General features: G+C 39.5%; 4 protein-coding genes across 6 annotated transcripts in view; 3 read left to right on the forward strand and 1 right to left on the reverse strand.

Moving 5' to 3' along the window:
• On the forward strand, positions 1-3,301 carry LOC149727430 (sorting nexin-29-like). Its single transcript, XM_089889627.1, has one exon. It carries the CDS (start codon positions 1,039-1,041, stop codon positions 3,142-3,144), a length of 2,106 nt encoding a protein of 701 aa, XP_089745753.1. The 5' UTR covers positions 1-1,038; the 3' UTR covers positions 3,145-3,301.
• Positions 3,270-5,752, forward strand: LOC149727431 (SPRY domain-containing protein 3-like). Its single transcript, XM_089889649.1, has 8 exons — positions 3,270-3,410; positions 3,470-3,576; positions 3,708-4,180; positions 4,316-4,465; positions 4,704-4,920; positions 5,082-5,287; positions 5,339-5,464; positions 5,545-5,752. The coding sequence occupies exons 1-8, from the start codon at positions 3,346-3,348 to the stop codon at positions 5,677-5,679; spliced, it is 1,479 nt and encodes a 492-aa protein (XP_089745775.1). The 5' UTR covers positions 3,270-3,345; the 3' UTR covers positions 5,680-5,752.
• LOC149727432 (26S proteasome non-ATPase regulatory subunit 9-like) lies at positions 5,700-6,366 on the reverse strand. Its single transcript, XM_089889678.1, has one exon. It carries the CDS (start codon positions 6,309-6,311, stop codon positions 5,739-5,741), a length of 573 nt encoding a protein of 190 aa, XP_089745804.1. The 5' UTR covers positions 6,312-6,366; the 3' UTR covers positions 5,700-5,738.
• LOC149727433 (general transcription factor 3C polypeptide 1-like) overlaps positions 6,363-18,109 on the forward strand; it is a 22,633-nt gene continuing 10,886 nt past the window's right edge. For 2 of the 3 annotated variants that reach the window (XM_089889585.1, XM_089889584.1), the window contains exons 1-23: positions 6,395-6,652; positions 8,081-8,278; positions 8,478-8,663; positions 8,736-8,822; positions 8,875-9,037; positions 9,182-9,310; positions 9,411-9,510; positions 9,566-9,684; positions 11,467-11,596; positions 11,656-11,746; positions 11,822-11,855; positions 11,974-12,015; positions 12,066-12,213; positions 12,492-12,607; positions 12,718-12,852; positions 12,909-12,986; positions 13,037-13,161; positions 13,223-13,340; positions 13,391-13,488; positions 13,538-13,696; positions 13,755-13,873; positions 14,028-14,115; positions 14,183-14,342. In XM_089889585.1, the coding sequence (XP_089745711.1) occupies positions 6,432-6,652; positions 8,081-8,278; positions 8,478-8,663; positions 8,736-8,822; positions 8,875-9,037; positions 9,182-9,310; positions 9,411-9,510; positions 9,566-9,684; positions 11,467-11,596; positions 11,656-11,746; positions 11,822-11,855; positions 11,974-12,015; positions 12,066-12,213; positions 12,492-12,607; positions 12,718-12,852; positions 12,909-12,986; positions 13,037-13,161; positions 13,223-13,340; positions 13,391-13,488; positions 13,538-13,696; positions 13,755-13,873; positions 14,028-14,115; positions 14,183-14,342 (2,844 nt within the window). In that variant the 5' untranslated portion in view covers positions 6,395-6,431. Of the gene's footprint in view, positions 6,653-8,080; positions 8,279-8,477; positions 8,664-8,735; positions 8,823-8,874; positions 9,038-9,181; positions 9,311-9,410; positions 9,511-9,565; positions 9,685-11,466; positions 11,597-11,655; positions 11,747-11,821; positions 11,856-11,973; positions 12,016-12,065; positions 12,214-12,491; positions 12,608-12,717; positions 12,853-12,908; positions 12,987-13,036; positions 13,162-13,222; positions 13,341-13,390; positions 13,489-13,537; positions 13,697-13,754; positions 13,874-14,027; positions 14,116-14,182; positions 14,343-18,109 lie in introns of all 3 variants that reach the window. The other variant, XM_089889583.1, reaches the window with a different exon arrangement.

Consider the following 18,109-nt stretch of genomic DNA (forward strand, 5'->3'; position numbering starts at 1 on the left):
CACTGATCGGCAGATGTGTCCTTGGGCAAGACACTTAACGGACATTGCTCCAACCCAGCGGTCACAAATGGGTTGTCCAAATTAACAGTCATATACAGGAAAAACAATTACCCACAAAGTTGCATATATGTGGTGACTCGCTGCCCAGACGAGGATAAACCTTCTGTGGAAGTGCGTCCGGTTGTGACGTTGTGAGTACGAGTGTAGTTCTCGAATGATCTCCGCAAATCGTGTGAGAACGAGTTCGCAGAAATAGTCCGCAGATGGAGTCCTATATATACAGGTCAAGAATCGGGACAGAAAACGGGACTTGGTCGGAACATGATAACAGAACTGATAACAGAGAAACTAGAATAGAAATTGCATCAATGTTCAAACACCCAGCACCACCTGCACGATACCAACCGTCAACACGAACACATGAACGATATACACGGTAACACATGCCTAAATATCATTTCCCTTCAACAGGTTTTCCAGGATATCCTGGAAAAAATCTTTTCGATTCATTGTGGTTAGTTAATAAGTTATGCTAGGGTGGTCTTCTTTTATATTATCCATTCATTTCAATTTCTTGCTCCTAGTTAGACTTACTACCCACGAGAAAATATTGAATTAAGCATCAGAAACACAGGGTATATATAGAATTAAGGGAACCAGAATTACATACTGATGCTCTGTATGTTGGTTTAAGGTGTGGGTTGTTATCAACTAAAAAGTAGCAGCAGATGTAGCTTGTAAACACAAGTTGTATGAAGCCAAACACCCGTGTTATAATGACGCTTAAGCAACGAACATCTTCGGCTTTGGATTTTGGTATAAAGGTTCTTGGTAAATGGAATGATTCTTTATATTTAGTAGCAAGTAAATATTTCCACTGGAATTATATGGAATACTCGAGGTAGGAGGGGTTACTAACTAATCTTAGTAAAGCATATTTCTATGTATCTCACCGAGCGTGACGGGTGAACTTTGACCCGTTGTAAACAGATTTTAATGAAAAATTAATTTCTGTTTTTTTTGCTGAAAGTATTGAATATGGAAGAAAAACAAAACCTTCATGTTCGTTTATTGGACGCGGTGAAAGATTGCCAACGTAATCTTGGTGGAAAACATGAGTTGGTGACTGGATCAAGTAGCTATGTGTCCTGTTTATGTGCGCAACTTGAAGCTGTATTGCAACATAAACTAAAAACTTCTAAGAAAAGTTTGGAAATAATTAAACAAGTGGCGTTGAGTGGTTCGTATGAGGAAATTACTTTCTGGAATTTTATTAAAAACCATTTAAGTAAGGACGAAATTGAACGATTTGAGAATTTAACGAATATTCGTTCTGATATTGGTCGTGGTAGGGCATGGCTGAGGTGCTCACTCAACGAACATTCGCTGGAAAGATATTTTTATATTTTCCTCTCCGACCCGGATATATTACGTCAGTATTACGAGGAGGAAGCTTTGTTGTTGGACGACGAAATATCGAGCACTTTACCTTCTATGGCTGCGGGACTTGCTTCTATTTACTTCAGCATCAACTTTGATGTTGCATCGCTGGACGGGTCGGCCATTAAACCAACGCTGCATTCGCTTGTCCCTACGCTTATGATGTCACAATCGGTGGTCGATGAGGTCACTGATGACATCATCGAGGCAAGCTTTCCTGAGTCGGTGAAGAAGCGAGGTGGAAGGAAGAAGAAGTTGAATGTCATCTCGTTCGGAGATGCCGATGATGATGTTACTGATGATGTCATCGATGATGTCACTCCTGCCCATAAAGGAGGGCCGGGGTTCGTGTTTAAACAGACGAGCGTGGAGTGTAAATATGATGTCTATGGTGTGGAGGTTCGTTCAATGCAACGAAACTTGGAAGATAAATTGTGTTTGGGTCAGCAGGAAAACGGGATGACTAAGCAAAAAATTGATGTTAAAACTATGGAACAAACTTGCGGGGTGACTCAGCACCTTGAAACAGTACGACACAACAGTTCAGCCGGGGGTCACGACCTCGTCATGGATGATTGGTCGGTGAGGTCAAGCTCAGTGTCGGGTGCGTTTGCCGTCGGCGACTCATCGCTTGAGTTTTACCCCGTTCCTAATGATGAGTCAGCGATAAAAAGTTCCATCGTAGGTTCCAGTTCGCTGCACATGGAGGAAATTGTTTCGCCGACGAGGGAGAGTGCAACCCCTAGTGTTGGGACCCATACGAGCAGTGGGACACCTAGTGGTGGGACCCATGCCAGCGAAAGCGAACTCCGGCAAACATTGATCGTTACATTGCAAGCAAAGGATGAAATTTTGGAGAAAAATCGGTCGATGCGAAAATTGTTGGAGGCGGAAATGCTTCAAACATCGAGCTTGAGGAAAGAAAATGGAAAATTGTTGGAAGAAGTGGCACGGGGTAAGATGGCACAGGTGGAAGCAGGGAGGGAGAACGAGGTGTTGCGATCACAGTTAAAGAAATATGTGTCGGCCGTGCAAACTATGAGTGTGGAAGATGTAAGCGGAGGTGAGGAGGTTTATGAACGTAAGTTAGTGGAGATGGCCGGGATGCATGCTGAGTTGGTGGAGTTTAATGAACATATTCATACAAGGTTGAAGTCAGCGATCAATCTACTACGATACATGAGGTCAGAATTGGTGGATCTACGTGGCCCCATGCCCACCGACGATCTGGTGGGGAGGATCGAGGCTGATGACATCATCGGCATCCTGGAGTCATCTTCGTCACCAGCGAGGATCAGCGTGTGGATGCCGTCGGTGTTGTTGAAGGGTAGGGGACCCGACGCGAGCCATTTCTACCAAGTATTTATCCAAGCAGGGGACGACGAATGGAATGTTTATCGAAGATATTCTGAATTTCATGAATTTCATCTTCAGATCGCCAAGAAGTTCCCAGTGGTTGAAACATTTAACTTCCCGCCCAAGAAACTTGTCGGCAACAAAAGTCGTCAGTTTGTAGAAGAGCGAAGACGTTCGTTGCAAAGTTACATCCGTTTAATGATCAATAATATCATCAGGAATCACGAGAAGATAATTTCAAACCCGACCAAAACAACTTTGGTAACGTTGCTTCCTTTCTTCAGTGAAACTTTGTCGACTCACGATGACTCGGGAAATACGAAAAAAAAGGGAAAATTATTCCGTTAATTATGATTGTTGTTTTATCGGTTGTTTATGTTCCAATAAGTGCAATTATAATGTCATAATGTTTTATCACAATCACTTTGATTGAATTTATTTTGATTTAAAAAAAAAAAGTTGTTTTAAATTTGTTGCCATAAACATAATATATTATTTGTAGAAATCATAGAAATCATATAAAATGTTTAAACATGGCTTCACCTAGTGATGGAGAAACGAAGTTTGGAAAAGTTTCGAAGTGCGAGGATTGACGTCACAAACGATGTGCTGAGGTAATAATGGTCAATATGACATCATAAACTTTGCATAATAATTATGACATCATAAACAGTTACGATGGTGGACAAAGTCAGAAGGTCGGTTGTTTCCTGATGTCACTTCCTCTCAACGAAGAAATGGAATATTTTGAACTTGAGATTCTGAGTACTGGAGTGTCGGGTGGGTTGGTGTAAATCACAACTTGTGTGTGGGGTTGTTCCTATATGTTAGCAACCTTCAAAGTGGGGGTGGGCCACCATTGCAATGTTTGTGGATTGATCAATATATTCGTTATAGTGATTATTACACAGGACGCATCACAATCGGTCTCGCCCCCTACGATTACCCGTTGGATTGCCAACCTGGATGGAAGTATGGCTCGGTTGCGTACCATGCAGACGATGGGAGGCTATTTAAATGTACAGGAGCTGGTACCCCATTCGGACCCAGATGTAAAGTGGGTGACAGGATGGGGTGCGGGGTGCGCGCGGTCGAGCAGGACGACGGGTTTAACCACGACCTCTTGATGGCGCTACCGATCACCTCTGTGGAAGTTTATTTCACAAGGAATGGAGAGGAAGTTGGCACGACAACGATGTTGTTGTCGGAGAATGGTGGAGGGCTCCACCCAGCGGTGGGAATGCACTCCGGGGGTGAATCGGTGAAGTTGTGCGTCCTCCCCGAGGACCTATGGAAGAACCCGAGTGTTGTAGATGATTTTATGTTGGTTGACGGGACGGAGGAAGACTGGATGAAAGTTCATGATGTTAAGATTAATGGACAGGTGGGTGTGTGTGGTGGGGGTGGGGGGAACAGGATATAACGCTAATCATTAAAAACATTTTTACATTTAATTGAATGGCGCGTGTTTGCTACACCTACCAGACATACAACGAAATATATTATGTATATATCCCAGGTTATAGAATATCATGGCAATGGTTCAAACATACACGATGTTGGTCTCGCACAAGCTAAACATCCACTTACAACAACCAACCATTACTTTGAGATTGAAATATTGGAGCCGGGGCAGCATTGTTACATTGCCATCGGGTTGACACATAAGGTAATTATGTGGGTGGTAACAACAACCACCAACAGTTGTGTGCATTTATAAGTCAGGGAAACTAAACAACTTATAAGCCGCGATAATTTAGCTGACCCCTAATAATGGGCAACCTTCTTTTCTTCCGGAATGCCACTTTTTCACACGATTGCCAGCTGATAAGTCGATAGATCTTGAGGTTTACTTGTAAGATTGTGCGTTGCATCATTACAACTACTTTGTCAAACAACCATCACAGAACTACCCCCTCCATCGTCACCCTGGTTGGAACGCGGGTTCCGTAGCTTACCACGCTGATGATGGAAAGATATTTCTTGGGAAAGGTCAGGGCACGATATTCGGTCCCAGGTCTTATCGGGGGGATATTATTGGGTGTGGGATCCAATTCCCGTTAAATTATACGACACCTAGTGATGGAGAAGAGGAAGTTGGTGAGGAACCACGGCCCGTTGAAGGTGGGAGGGTGTGTTTAAGTTTATGGGGTTGTGTTTAAGTTTATGGGGGGAGGGGTTTAAGTTTATGGGGGTTTGATCGTGACTTTAATATTAGAGAACATAATCTTTGTAGGTTACATGCGTATTTAACCGCATTATGACATCACACACAACAATTGCAGAAGGTTTATACGAATTTATCCGTAAATACAACGACGATGGGGATGAGTTCCACGACGCAAACGATATTTTGATCGATTTACTCGATGACTTGGATGACCATCATGAAGAGGACTTCGGATCGATGGATGAAGATGACTATGTTTGGCCACAAGGGGGCAGAGTACCTCCTGCTGGTGTGTTGCCCCCTGCTGTGTTGGGACGAGAGGTATGTAATGGTGTTTCTATGGTTATTATATTATTTCTGTTGTATTTTTAGCAACGTTGGTTCGACGATGGGATTCCCCCCCGACATTTGCGACGAGGGGCTCAATTAAGGGGAAAACCCCCCGTACCCCATGCTGCGCTGATATATGGGCCGAGGGGTAAAGGGATGTTGGTTAAGGTGGGTGAAGATATGGGCGGGTCACTCAGTGTGAAAAACATGATCATTGTTTGTATATTTGACACAATGTTAACAACCAGGTATTCTTCACACGTAACGGACAACACATCGGCCACAAAGAGGTCATGACCCCGAAAGGAGGTTTCTATCCCTCTATTGGAATGTTAAGTTGCGATGAAAAAGTTCGCGTTGATTTACGACCAATGACCGGCTGATCAATCATGTTCCACTTCAATGTAAATCGTGTTTTATGTATTTTGCGCAAATAAATAAGTTACAAAGCAACAACATTGCACCCTAGTAACCCCCTCCCACCCCAGGAGTGAGGGGTCAACAAAATATTGAGTTTCGTTTCTCCACGTTTGACGATGATATTCAAACTCCTCCCCACGCTATGCTTCACAACTTCACCAATCTCGCGGATACTTTGAAAGTTTCGTGACGTCACTGACCCGAATTCGATAATGACGTCACCGACCTTTAAACCTGCTTCCTCGGCCGGTGAGTCACGTGACACAAGGTCAAGGGTCGCGAACCCTTCCATAACCTCTGGCGTAGGTTGTTGAACTTGAACCACGTGATCACGGCCGATCTGTGAATGATATTCCTCCAAACCGCGTTTTATCTGCTCCATGACGTCACGATGGTCGTTTTGTAAACAAACGATATTATGACGTGCTGTTCGAACTTGAACGACGTCTACGTCACTCCTGGGGAACCCCCCTGCATCCACTAATGACGTCATCATACCTACATTTCCCTGAGATTTTAAAACATCGAACCAACTTTGAATATCAGATTCCAATTTATCTTTCTTTCGAATTAAATCTTTTAAATATTCCGCCATCTTGAAATAATCTGCAACGTAATTATGACTTGGCGTATATTTACCACGGTTCAGTGGTTACAACATAGACATCGTACAAGCATAACATGTTGTAGCATATTGTGAGGTTGGTGTGGCAAGATGGATGTATTTGAGATATGTTTAAACGAAGTTGCGTTGGAAGGATTGGACGGGATAACGTTACCTACGTTGTGGCTTCGAATGAAACATCGAAAAAATAAAATCCCGGTGATTTTGTCGGAAGGTTTGAAGTCTCATCTATGGGAATATCTGGTCAATAATTGCGATGTTGAATTTTTCCAACTTCCGCACACAAGGGAGGACCCTGTTATATTTGACAGGTATAAATATTATGAATATACATGTAATTGGACAACACTAAAAGGAGGGATGGAGGGACGGAGGGAAACTGAGTACTAAAAGGAGGGAAGGGAGGGACGGAGGGAAGGAGGGAAATTACCGTTACTAAAAGGAGGGAAGGAAGCAAAATGGAGGGACGAAGGGAAACAATAATTCCTTTGCTTAAACCTATGGGCAGAGGGACGGAGGGAAACTATTTTTTACCCAAAATAAGTGGAGGGACGGTAGGGAAATGGTGGAGGGACAGAGGAAAATGGTGGAGGGAGGGAGGAAAACTATTTTTTTACCTCAAATAAGTGGAGGGACGTAGGGAAACTGGTGGAGGGATGGAGGGAAACTATTTTTCACTCAAAATAAGTGAAGGGACGGTAGGGAAACTGGTGGAGGGACGGAGGCAAACTAATTTATTTACCTGAAATAAGTGGAGGGACGATCCACCAGTTTCCCTACCGTCCCTCCACTTTTTTGGGGCGAAAAATAGTTTCCCTCCGTCCCTCTACCAGTTTCCCTACCGTCATTCCACTTTTTTTGGGCGAAAAATAGTTTCCCTCCGTCCCTACACCAGTTTCCCTACCGTCACTCCACTTTTTTTGGGCGAAAAATAGTTTCCCTCCGTCCCTACACCAGTTTCCCTACCGTCCCTCCACCATTTCCCTACCGTCCCTCCACCATTTCCCTACCGTCCCTCCACTTATTTTAGGTAAAAATTAGTTTCCCTCCGTCCTTCTACCAGTTTCCCTCTGTTCCTCCACTTATTTTGGGTAAAAATTAGTTTCCCTCCGTCCCTCCACCAGTTTCCCTACCGTCCCTCCACTTATTTCAGGTAAAAATTAGTTTCCCTCCGACCCTCTACCAGTTTCCCTCCGTTCCTCCACTTATTTTAGGTAAAAATTAGTTTACCTCCGTCCTTCTACCAGTTTCCCTCTGTTCCTCCACTTATTTTGGGTAAAAATTAGTTTCCCTCCGTCCCTCCACCAGTTTCCCTACCGTCCCTCCACCAGTTTCCCTACCGTTCCTCCACTTATTTCAGGTAAAAATTAGTTTCCCTCCGACCCTCTACCAGTTTCCCTCCGTTCCTCCACTTATTTTAGGTAAAAATTAGTTTCCCTCCGTTCCTTCACCATTTCCCTCCGTCCCTCCACCAGTTTCCCTACCGTCCCTTCACTTATTTTGGGTAAAAAATAGTTTCCCTCCGTCCCTCCGCCCATAGGGTTTAAGCAAAGGAATTTTTGTTTCCCTTCGTCCCTCCGTTTTGCTTCCTTCCCTCCTTTTAGTAACGGTATTTTCCCTCCTTCCCTCCGTCCCTCCCTTCCCTCCTTTTAGTACTCAGTTTTCCTCTGTCCCTCCGTCCCTCTATCCCTCCTTTAAGTGTTGTCCCATGAAGTTATAAAAACATCGTTTAATCATAGATTTCTTGGTTACGACAAAACCAGCGGCAAACACACGGCTGTTGCCCCCGATGAACTTGACATCTTGACCGATCCATACCTCGTTAAACCTGTAAGTCACGGGGTCATCAAGGGGTCATGTCCTTGTTTCTTAACGAGGGTTAACGTGACAAGCTTCGTGCAAGGAAGCGACCTCAACCTTGTGCAAGCTATCGACAAGTATGTTATATAATGTTTCTATGTATGTGTTGTATAATGTTTCTATGTATGTGTTGTATAATGTTTCTATGTATGTGTTGTATAATGTTTCTATATTGTATAATGGTCCGCACACCTGCCCAGATGTTACAGGTTCGAGGCTAAACGCTGCTATCATTGTGGGCGTATGTGTTAACGAGTTTTTATATTGTTTCTATAGATTTGGAGAGCGACAATTAGTAATTGTTGCGTCACAATCGAAACGAGAACGCATGTTGTCACCACCCGGTGTCATGAGAGAGGTCGTCTCGGATTTGCCCGAGTTGGAGTTTTGTGTTTTGGAGCGAATCGGTCGAGCACGACATCAGGGCGAAATTCAAACGGTGTTGAATAAACTTGTGTTCAAGTAAGTTGTGGTTCCATCCATGTAACTTTGTGTATTTTATATAAGTTGTTTATATTTTATCCCCAAACACAGGGATTTGAAGACATCGCATATTCATTACATCATGAAATTTCTGCACACAAGATCTCTTGTTACAAAACAATCGTATTCATATGCAAGGTAATTATGATGTCACAACTACAACTATGATGTCACACCCCCTATTATACAGACCTGACCTGAAGAACAAACTCCACCAACAAGTTTTACTTTTCCTTCCCCATTATAAACAAGACACACGAACAAGCACCGATAGAAAGTTGGACGAAGTTTGTGAATTGTTGGCAAGAGAACCAGGACGTTTATTGGAATGCAGCGAGATTATGGAGGCATTGGTGAATATTTTGTCTTTTTTTATCGAGAAATTCTTTACTTGGGACGCATACGTCTATCAGTATCGAGCATTGAACCCGGTATCTTTTGGTTTCGATACAAACACCTAACCAGCGAGCCAGAGTAAAATGTTTACAAACCTCCAGAACATCGACTCCTCTTCATTGAAGGCAATCCGTCGCAAACTGGTGGCCAGCGGGGTTGCAGAGTTCAAGGTCCACCCAGGGTGCAAAGCTGCAGGAACGCTCATGAAACGAACCCTCCAACTTCTTAAGGTCAATGGAATTTCAAGAATTTTTTTCTCTAAATCTAAACTTGGGTCAGTGTCGCTTTTTTTATTAAAGTTCCTGATGTGAATATTTATTCCTTTCATAGAACAAAGATGCTTTAGATGAGGAGGATGGGGAAATCCCCCATGATGAGAACCCAGGGTTGGTTGCAGAGCTTCCTATAGCCATGCAAGCTTATATATATTGTGGGTGTGTAGTGGGCGTGGTGGGGTGGGTTGTAATGTTATGTTTACTACACAGTGTTGAAGTGTGGGGAGGAAGGATGTACGAAGAATGACTTCCTTCGTGTAATGCGAGGATATGGAAGATTGGAAGCCCGGAATGTTGGCAGGATACTTACCAGGGCGGGGGTGGTTAATGTAAGTACTTGCCAGGGCAGGGGTGGTTAATGTAAGTACTTGCCAGGGCAGGGGTGGTTAATGTAAGTACTTACCAGGGCAGGGGTGGTTAATGTAAGTACTTGCCAGGGCAGGGGTGGTTAATGTAAGTACTTACCAGGGCAGGGGTGGTTAAAGTAAGTACTTACCAGGGCAGGGGTGGTTAATGTAAGTACTGACCAGGGCAGGGGTGGTTAATGTAAGTACTTACCAGGGCGGGGGTGGTTAATGTAAGTACTTACCAGGGCAGGGGTGGTTAATGTAAGTACTTACCAGGGTGGGGGTGGTTAATGTAAGTATTTACCAGGGCAGGGGTGGTTAATGTAAGTACTTACCAGGGCAGGGGTGGTTAATGTAAGTACTTGCCAGGGCGGGGGTGGTTAATGTAAGTACTTACCAGGGCGGGTGTGGTTAATGTAAGTACTTACCAGGGCGGGGGTGGTTAATGTAAGTACTTGCCAGGGCGGGGGTGGTTAATGTAAGTACTTACCAGGGCAGGGGTGGTTAAAGTAAGTACTTACCAGGGCGGGGGTGGTTAATGTAAGTACTTACCAGGGCAGGGGTGGTTAATGTAAGTACTTACCAGGGCGGGGGTGGTTAATGTAAGTACTTACCAGGGCAGGGGTGGTTAATGTAAGTACTTACCAGGGCGGGGGTGGTTAATGTAAGTACTTACCAGGGCAGGGGTGGTTAATGTAAGTACTTACCAGGGTGGGGGTGGTTAATGTAAGTACTTGCCAGGGCGGGGGTGGTTAATGTAAGTACTTACCAGGGCAGGGGTGGTTAATGTAAGTACTTACCAGGGCGGGGGTGGTTAATGTAAGTACTTACCAGGGCGGGGTGGTTAATGTAAGTACTTACCAGGGCAGGGGTGGTTAATGTAAGTACTTACCAGGGCAGGGGTGGTTAATGTAAGTACTTACCAGGGCAGGGGTGGTTAATGTAAGTACTTACCAGGGCAGGGGTGGTTAATGTAAGTACTTACCAGGGCGGGGGTGGTTAATGTAAGTACTTACCAGGGCAGGGGTGGTTAATGTAAGTACTTACCAGGGCAGGGGTGGTTAATGTAAGTACTTACCAGGGCAGGGGTGGTTAATGTAAGTACTTACCAGGGCAGGGGTGGTTAATGTAAGTACTTACCAGGGCGGGGGTGGTTAATGTAAGTACTTACCAGGGCGGGGGTGGTTAAAGTAAGTACTTACCAGGGCAGGGGTGGTTAAAGTAAGTACTTACCAGGGCAGGGGTGGTTAATGTAAGTACTTACCAGGGCAGGGGTGGTTAAAGTAAGTACTTACCAGGGCAGGGGTGGTTAAAGTAAGTACTTACCAGGGCGGGGGTGGTTAATGTAAGTACTTGCCAGGGCAGGGGTGGTTAATGTAAGTACTTACCAGGGCAGGGGTGGTTAATGTAAGTACTTACCAGGGCAGGGGTGGTTAATGTATGTACTTACCAGGGCAGGGGTGGTTAATGTAAGTACTTACCAGAGCAGGGGTGGTTAATGTAAGTACTTACCAGGGCAGGGGTGGTTAATGTAAGTACTTACCAGGGCAGGGGTGGTTAATGTAAGTACTTACCAGGGCAGGGGTGGTTAATGTAAGTACTTACCAGGGCGGGGGTGGTTAATGTAAGTACTTACCAGGGCAGGGGTGGTTAATGTAAGTACTGACCAGGGCGGGGGTGGTTAATGTAAGTACTTACCAGGGCAGGGGTGGTTAATGTAAGTACTTACCAGGGCAGTCATCTTTCATAAAACCTGTTGTACAGTCCGTAATGGTTGACCACGGCCGACAACGATCCGAACGATTCATCGCAAAAAGTTTTTCACGAAACAGTTGGCGGACAAAAGAATTTCTTGACGAGAAAATTAAGATGAAGAAAATATTGGAAGCTTCAGGTGGGTGTGTTAGTGTTTGGTGTAGTTGGCAACACAATCGTTGCAACAATGTTTTCCAGGAACGTCCGATCTTTCACTTGAGGTGACAAGTGCAATGCAAGCGTTGGAATGTGTGGGGGGTGTGGCTGGAGGCGTGGCAGGGGGCGAAACGTAAGTTATTGTTGTTATCTCATGTGCATGAAAGAAGGACTTTGTTGGGTTTACCTTTGTCACTTTGTTCAACAGGTCGGAGTCGGATGTCAACACAACATTGAACCCTGTGAGTTCCATTGTTGTTTGTTGAACATGATGTGTTCATGGGGTTGTTGTAGTGGCGGCCATCCTAATAAAGTGAACTGTTCATAACATTTTATTATTTACCTCCCATCTTTCCACAGACCGCTGATGAAGAATCTTCAATTGCTGACGTGGAACAAACGGTTTGAATATTTATTATACTTTGTGTATTTATTAAACCTGTGGTCCCCAGGATTGCCCACGAAGGAAATGGGATTCACATCTTACGACTCGCAAGATGAAACGAACCAACATCGTGCTTAAGTTACTCGATGAGTTGAAGATTGTTGAAGGGTTTACGACGATACAGAAAGCCCTGCAGAACGAGGAAAGCTTGGACGGTAATGAAGATTCTATTTATAGATTATTACGATCTTCGGGTGTTTGTTTGCTTGTGTTTCTATGTGCCTTTGGGCAAGATATTCAATGGTGAATCGTGATGATGTATTACTTTATGAGGTCGTTTAATATAACAAGCAAACAATTGCCAGAAGATCTCTTTCACATTTATAATACACCTGGCAGCAACAAAATATACCAACAATTGCCAGGAGACCTCTTTCACACTTATAATACACCTGGCAGCAACAACATATATATTATTTCTATCTTTTATCAGGTAACTCGTTCAAGGTTTGTAAGAAAACGGTTTCAAGGATCGTTCATAAAATGGCGGAAGACGGATTGTTGAAATTTATAACGGTGCCTGTGACATATAACGATCACTTGATGGAGGTAGAGAGCTTTATATTATGTCTATGTTGATTATATATTATGTCTATGTTGATTATATATTATGTCTATGTTAATTATATATTATGTTGATGGTATGATATCTATGATAGGTTGATTATGTGATGTCTATGAATTGCGACCCGTCTCGTTTTAAAACGGCGATCGAACAAACACAATTCCGCATTTACGCCGAAGACGGAAAGAAAGCAGGAAATGATGTCGATTCGGGAATTATTACGAGCCCTGTAAGTTGTGATGTCATAATGGTGTACTAATGATGTCATAATGACTGTTTACGCAGAAAACCTTGCTCCACAATCCTGAAGTTCCGGAAGAATCGTTGCAATATTTCCACCAACCAAAGTGCGTCAGGTTGCAGGTAAGTAATGGAGCATAGAAATCATATATAAGTTGACCCAGTGTTTCCAGGTGTTACATGAATACTTATGGTACTTAGCATACGGCCACCCTCACAATGTAAGCGGAAACACTGGTATAGAAGACATCGATTACGATAAAGTTCAAGAATATGCCGCTGAGATAACATGGAAGAGGTGTGTGATGTCATAATGACACTACCAATATATGTAATGACATCATCATGGCCACCCACAGGTTCTTACCCCCCGTACCCATCTACCCAAACTATGGACCAGGCTGGGTACAAGTTGGAGACGCGGCCGTGCTTATACCACTATCCATACTTTGCCAGATTCATCGATATAATTATAAGGTGAGGGAAATATATTCGAATGCACCAACATTGTTAACATGTCAACCCAGATTGAGGGATTGGAGCAACACTTATCGGACCCTAATAAACGCAATACACTTGTACGACATTTAACAAAGAATATGCGTGGACTGTTGCTTCATAAAAGGTTTGTGATCTCATAATGGATGTTCGAATAAACAATATTTAACTTTCAGGAAATATTTGTTTTCTATAATGGACACGATTGAGCGATTATGTTTCATGGGTTTACTGAGTCGGCAAAAGTCGACGACGACTTGTTTACCAAAAGAAGAAGAAATGATATACGTTCATAAGAATGTTGCTTTCCATGATACAAGAGTATCAGATCGGAGGTTGGTGGATCTAATGTTAACATGGTTCGGCCGTGTTGAGACTTATCGTATCACGCAGCTATATGACGACCTCTGGTGCCGCAAACTTCGAGAAGATAAACTCCACTTTGCACGAGTTCGAAGACATTGCTAAATATTGGATTCAACTTAAAGATGTTTGTCTCATGACACCGCTGGGTTAGTTCGTTGGTATCATGTTTGTAACTTTGTGGGGGATTGTTTTCTACCACATATTTAACTTTTACTGACCACTGGGTTGCACCAACTGCCAGTAAGTGTCTTCCCAAGAACACATAGTGGTGTTGATGATGTCATAATGTTTGATTATTAGGTAACAGAGGATTAAGCGAAACCAACCCACCAGAACATCCACATTATACACAGCACATGAAGAAGTTTATACAAGAACATATTACAAGGTTTGGTGGTGATGGTTTATATATTATCTTGTTATGTGTTTAAATACATGTGTAACTTTCCCTGCAGGCCAAGCAAGGAACCGGCCGACGATGGATCGATTCCGGGTGATGGGCGAGGTGCGGGCGGCTTCGATTCATCGTTGTTCATTCATCTCTACAGGAACTGGCACCGTAGTTCAAATAAACAAGAAAGTAAAAGTAAAGATCTCCCAATGTTTAACCCAAAGGTGAGGTTTGAGTAGAATATTAAACATCAAGTCATAATATTAAACAACAAGCCATAATATTAAACATCAAGTCATAATATTAAACAACAAGTCATAATATTAAACATCAAGCCATAATATTAAACAACAAGCCATAATATTAAACATCAAGCCATAATATTAAACATCAAGCCATAATATTAAACATCAAGCCATAATATTAAACAACAAGCCATAATATTAAACATCAAGCCATAATATTAAACATCAAGCCATAATATTAAACAACAAGTCATAATATTAAACAACAAGCCATAATATTAAACATCAAGCCATAATATTAAACAACAAGCCATAATATTAAACAACAAGCCATAATATTAAACAACAAGCCATAATATTAAACAACAAGCCATAATATTAAACATCAAGCCATAATATTAAACATCAAGTCATAATATTAAACATCAAGCCATAATATTAAACAACAAGCCATAATATTAAACAACAAGCCATAATATTAAACAACAAGTCATAATATTAAACAACAAGCCATAATATTAAACATCAAGCCATAATATTAAACAACAAGCCATAATATTAAACATCAAGCCATAATATTAAACAACAAGCCATAATATTAAACAACAAGCCATAATATTAAACATCAAGTCATAATATTAAACAACAAGCCATAATATTAAACAACAAGCCATAATATTAAACATCAAGTCATAATATTAAACAACAAGCCATAATATTAAACAACAAGCCATAATATTAAACATCAAGTCATAATATTAAACATCAAGCCATAATATTAAACAACAAGCCATAATATTAAACAACAAGCCATAGTATTAAACAACAAGCCATAATATTAAACAACAAGCCATAATATTAAACAACAAGCCATAACATTAAACAACAAGCCATAATATTAAACAACAAGCCATAATATTAAACATCAAGCCATAATATTAAACATCAAGTCATAATATTAAACATCAAGCCATAATATTAAACATCAAGCCATAATATTAAACATCAAGCCATAATATTAAACATCAAGCCATAATATTAAACATCAAGCCATAATATTAAACATCAAGCCATAATATTAAACATCAAGCCATAATATTAAACATCAAGCCATAATATTAAACATCAAGCCATAATATTAAACATCAAGTCATAATATTAAACATCAAGCCATAATATTAAACATCAAGTCATAATATTAAACAACAAGTCATAATATTAAACATCAAGCCATAATATTAAACAACAAGTCATAATATTAAACATCAAGCCATAATATTAAACATCAAGCCATAATATTAAACATCAAGTCATAATATTAAACAACAAGCCATAATATTAAACAACAAGTCATAATATTAAACAACAAGCCATAATATTAAACATCAAGCCATAATATTAAACATCAAGCCATAATATTAAACATCAAGCCATAATATTAAACAACAAGCCATAATATTAAACATCAAGCCATAAGATTAAACAACAAGCCATAATATTAAACATCAAGCCATAATATTAAACAACAAGCCATAATATTAAACATCAAGCCATAATATTAAACAACAAGCCATAATATTAAACAACAAGCCATAATATTAAACATCAAGCCATAATATTAAACATCAAGCCATAATATTAAACATCAAGCCATAATATTAAACATCAAGCCATAATATTAAACATCAAGCCATAATATTAAACATCAAGCCATAATATTAAACATCAAGCCATAATATTAAACATCAAGCCATAATATTAAACATCAAGCCATAATATTAAACAACAAGCCATAATATTAAACATCAAGTCATAATATTAAACATCAAGCCATAATATTAAACAACAAGCCATAATATTAAACAACAAGCCATAATATTAAACAACAAGTCATAATATTAAACATCAAGTCATAATATTAAACATCAAGCCATAATATTAAACATCAAGCCATAATATTAAACATCAAGTCATAATATTAAACAACAAGCCATAATATTAAACAACAAGTCATAATATTAAACAACAAGCCATAATATTAAACATCAAGCCATAATATTAAACATCAAGCCATAATATTAAACATCAAGCCATAATATTAAACAACAAGCCATAATATTAAACATCAAGCCATAAGATTAAACAACAAGCCATAATATTAAACATCAAGCCATAATATTAAACAACAAGCCATAATATTAAACATCAAGCCATAATATTAAACATCAAGCCATAATATTAAACATCAAGTCATAATATTAAACATCATGTCATAATATTAAACAACAAGCCATAATATTAAACAACAAGTCATAATATTAAACAACAAGTCATAATATTAAACAACAAGCCATAATATTAAACATCATGTCATAATATTAAACATCAAGCCATAATATTAAACATCAAGCCATAATATTAAACAACAAGCCATAATATTAAACATCAAGCCATAATATTAAACATCAAGCCATAATATTAAACATCAAGTCATAATATTAAACATCATGTCATAATATTAAACAACAAGCCATAATATTAAACAACAAGTCATAATATTAAACAACAAGTCATAATATTAAACAACAAGCCATAATATTAAACATCATGTCATAATATTAAACATCAAGCCATAATATTAAACATCAAGCCATAATATTAAACATCAAGCCATAATATTAAACATCAAGCCATAATATTAAACAACAAGTCATAATATTAAACAACAAGTCATAATATTAAACAACAAGTCATAATATTAAACAACAAGCCATAATATTAAACAACAAGCCATAATATTAAACAACAAGTCATAATATTAAACATCAAGCCATAATATTAAACATCAAGCCATAATATTAAACATCAAGCCATAATATTAAACATCAAGTCATAATATTAAACAACAAGTCATAATATTAAACAACAAGTCATAATATTAAACAACAAGCCATAATATTAAACAACAAGCCATAATATTAAACAACAAGCCATAATATTAAACAACAAGCCATAATATTAAACATCAAGCCATAATATTAAACATCAAGCCATAATATTAAACATCAAGCCATAATATTAAACATCAAGCCATAATATTAAACATCAAGCCATAATATTAAACATCAAGCCATAATATTAAACATCAAGCCATAATATTAAACATCAAGTCATAATATTAAACATCATGTCATAATATTAAACAACAAGTCATAATATTAAACATCAAGCCATAATATTAAACATCAAGCCATAATATTAAACATCAAGTCATAATATTAAACATCAAGCCATAATATTAAACAACAAGTCATAATATTAAACAACAAGCCATAATATTAAACAACAAGCCATAATATTAAACAACAAGCCATAATATTAAACAACAAGCCATAATATTAAACATCAAGTCATAATATTAAACATCAAGCCATAATATTAAACAACAAGCCATAGTATTAAACAACAAGCCATAATATTAAACATCAAGCCATAATATTAAACATCAAGTCATAATATTAAACATCAAGCCATAATATTAAACAACAAGCCATAATATTAAACAACAAGCCATAATATTAAACAACAAGCCATAATATTAAACAACAAGCCATAATATTAAACATCAAGTCATAATATTAAACATCAAGCCATAATATTAAACAACAAGTCATAATATTAAACAACAAGCCATAATATTAAACAACAAGCCATAATATTAAACATCAAGCCATAATATTAAACAT

This window comes from Ciona robusta, chromosome 12, assembly GCF_009617815.1.
Source record: "Ciona robusta chromosome 12, ASM961781v2".
NCBI classification, from domain to species: Eukaryota; Metazoa; Chordata; class Ascidiacea; order Phlebobranchia; family Cionidae; genus Ciona; species Ciona robusta.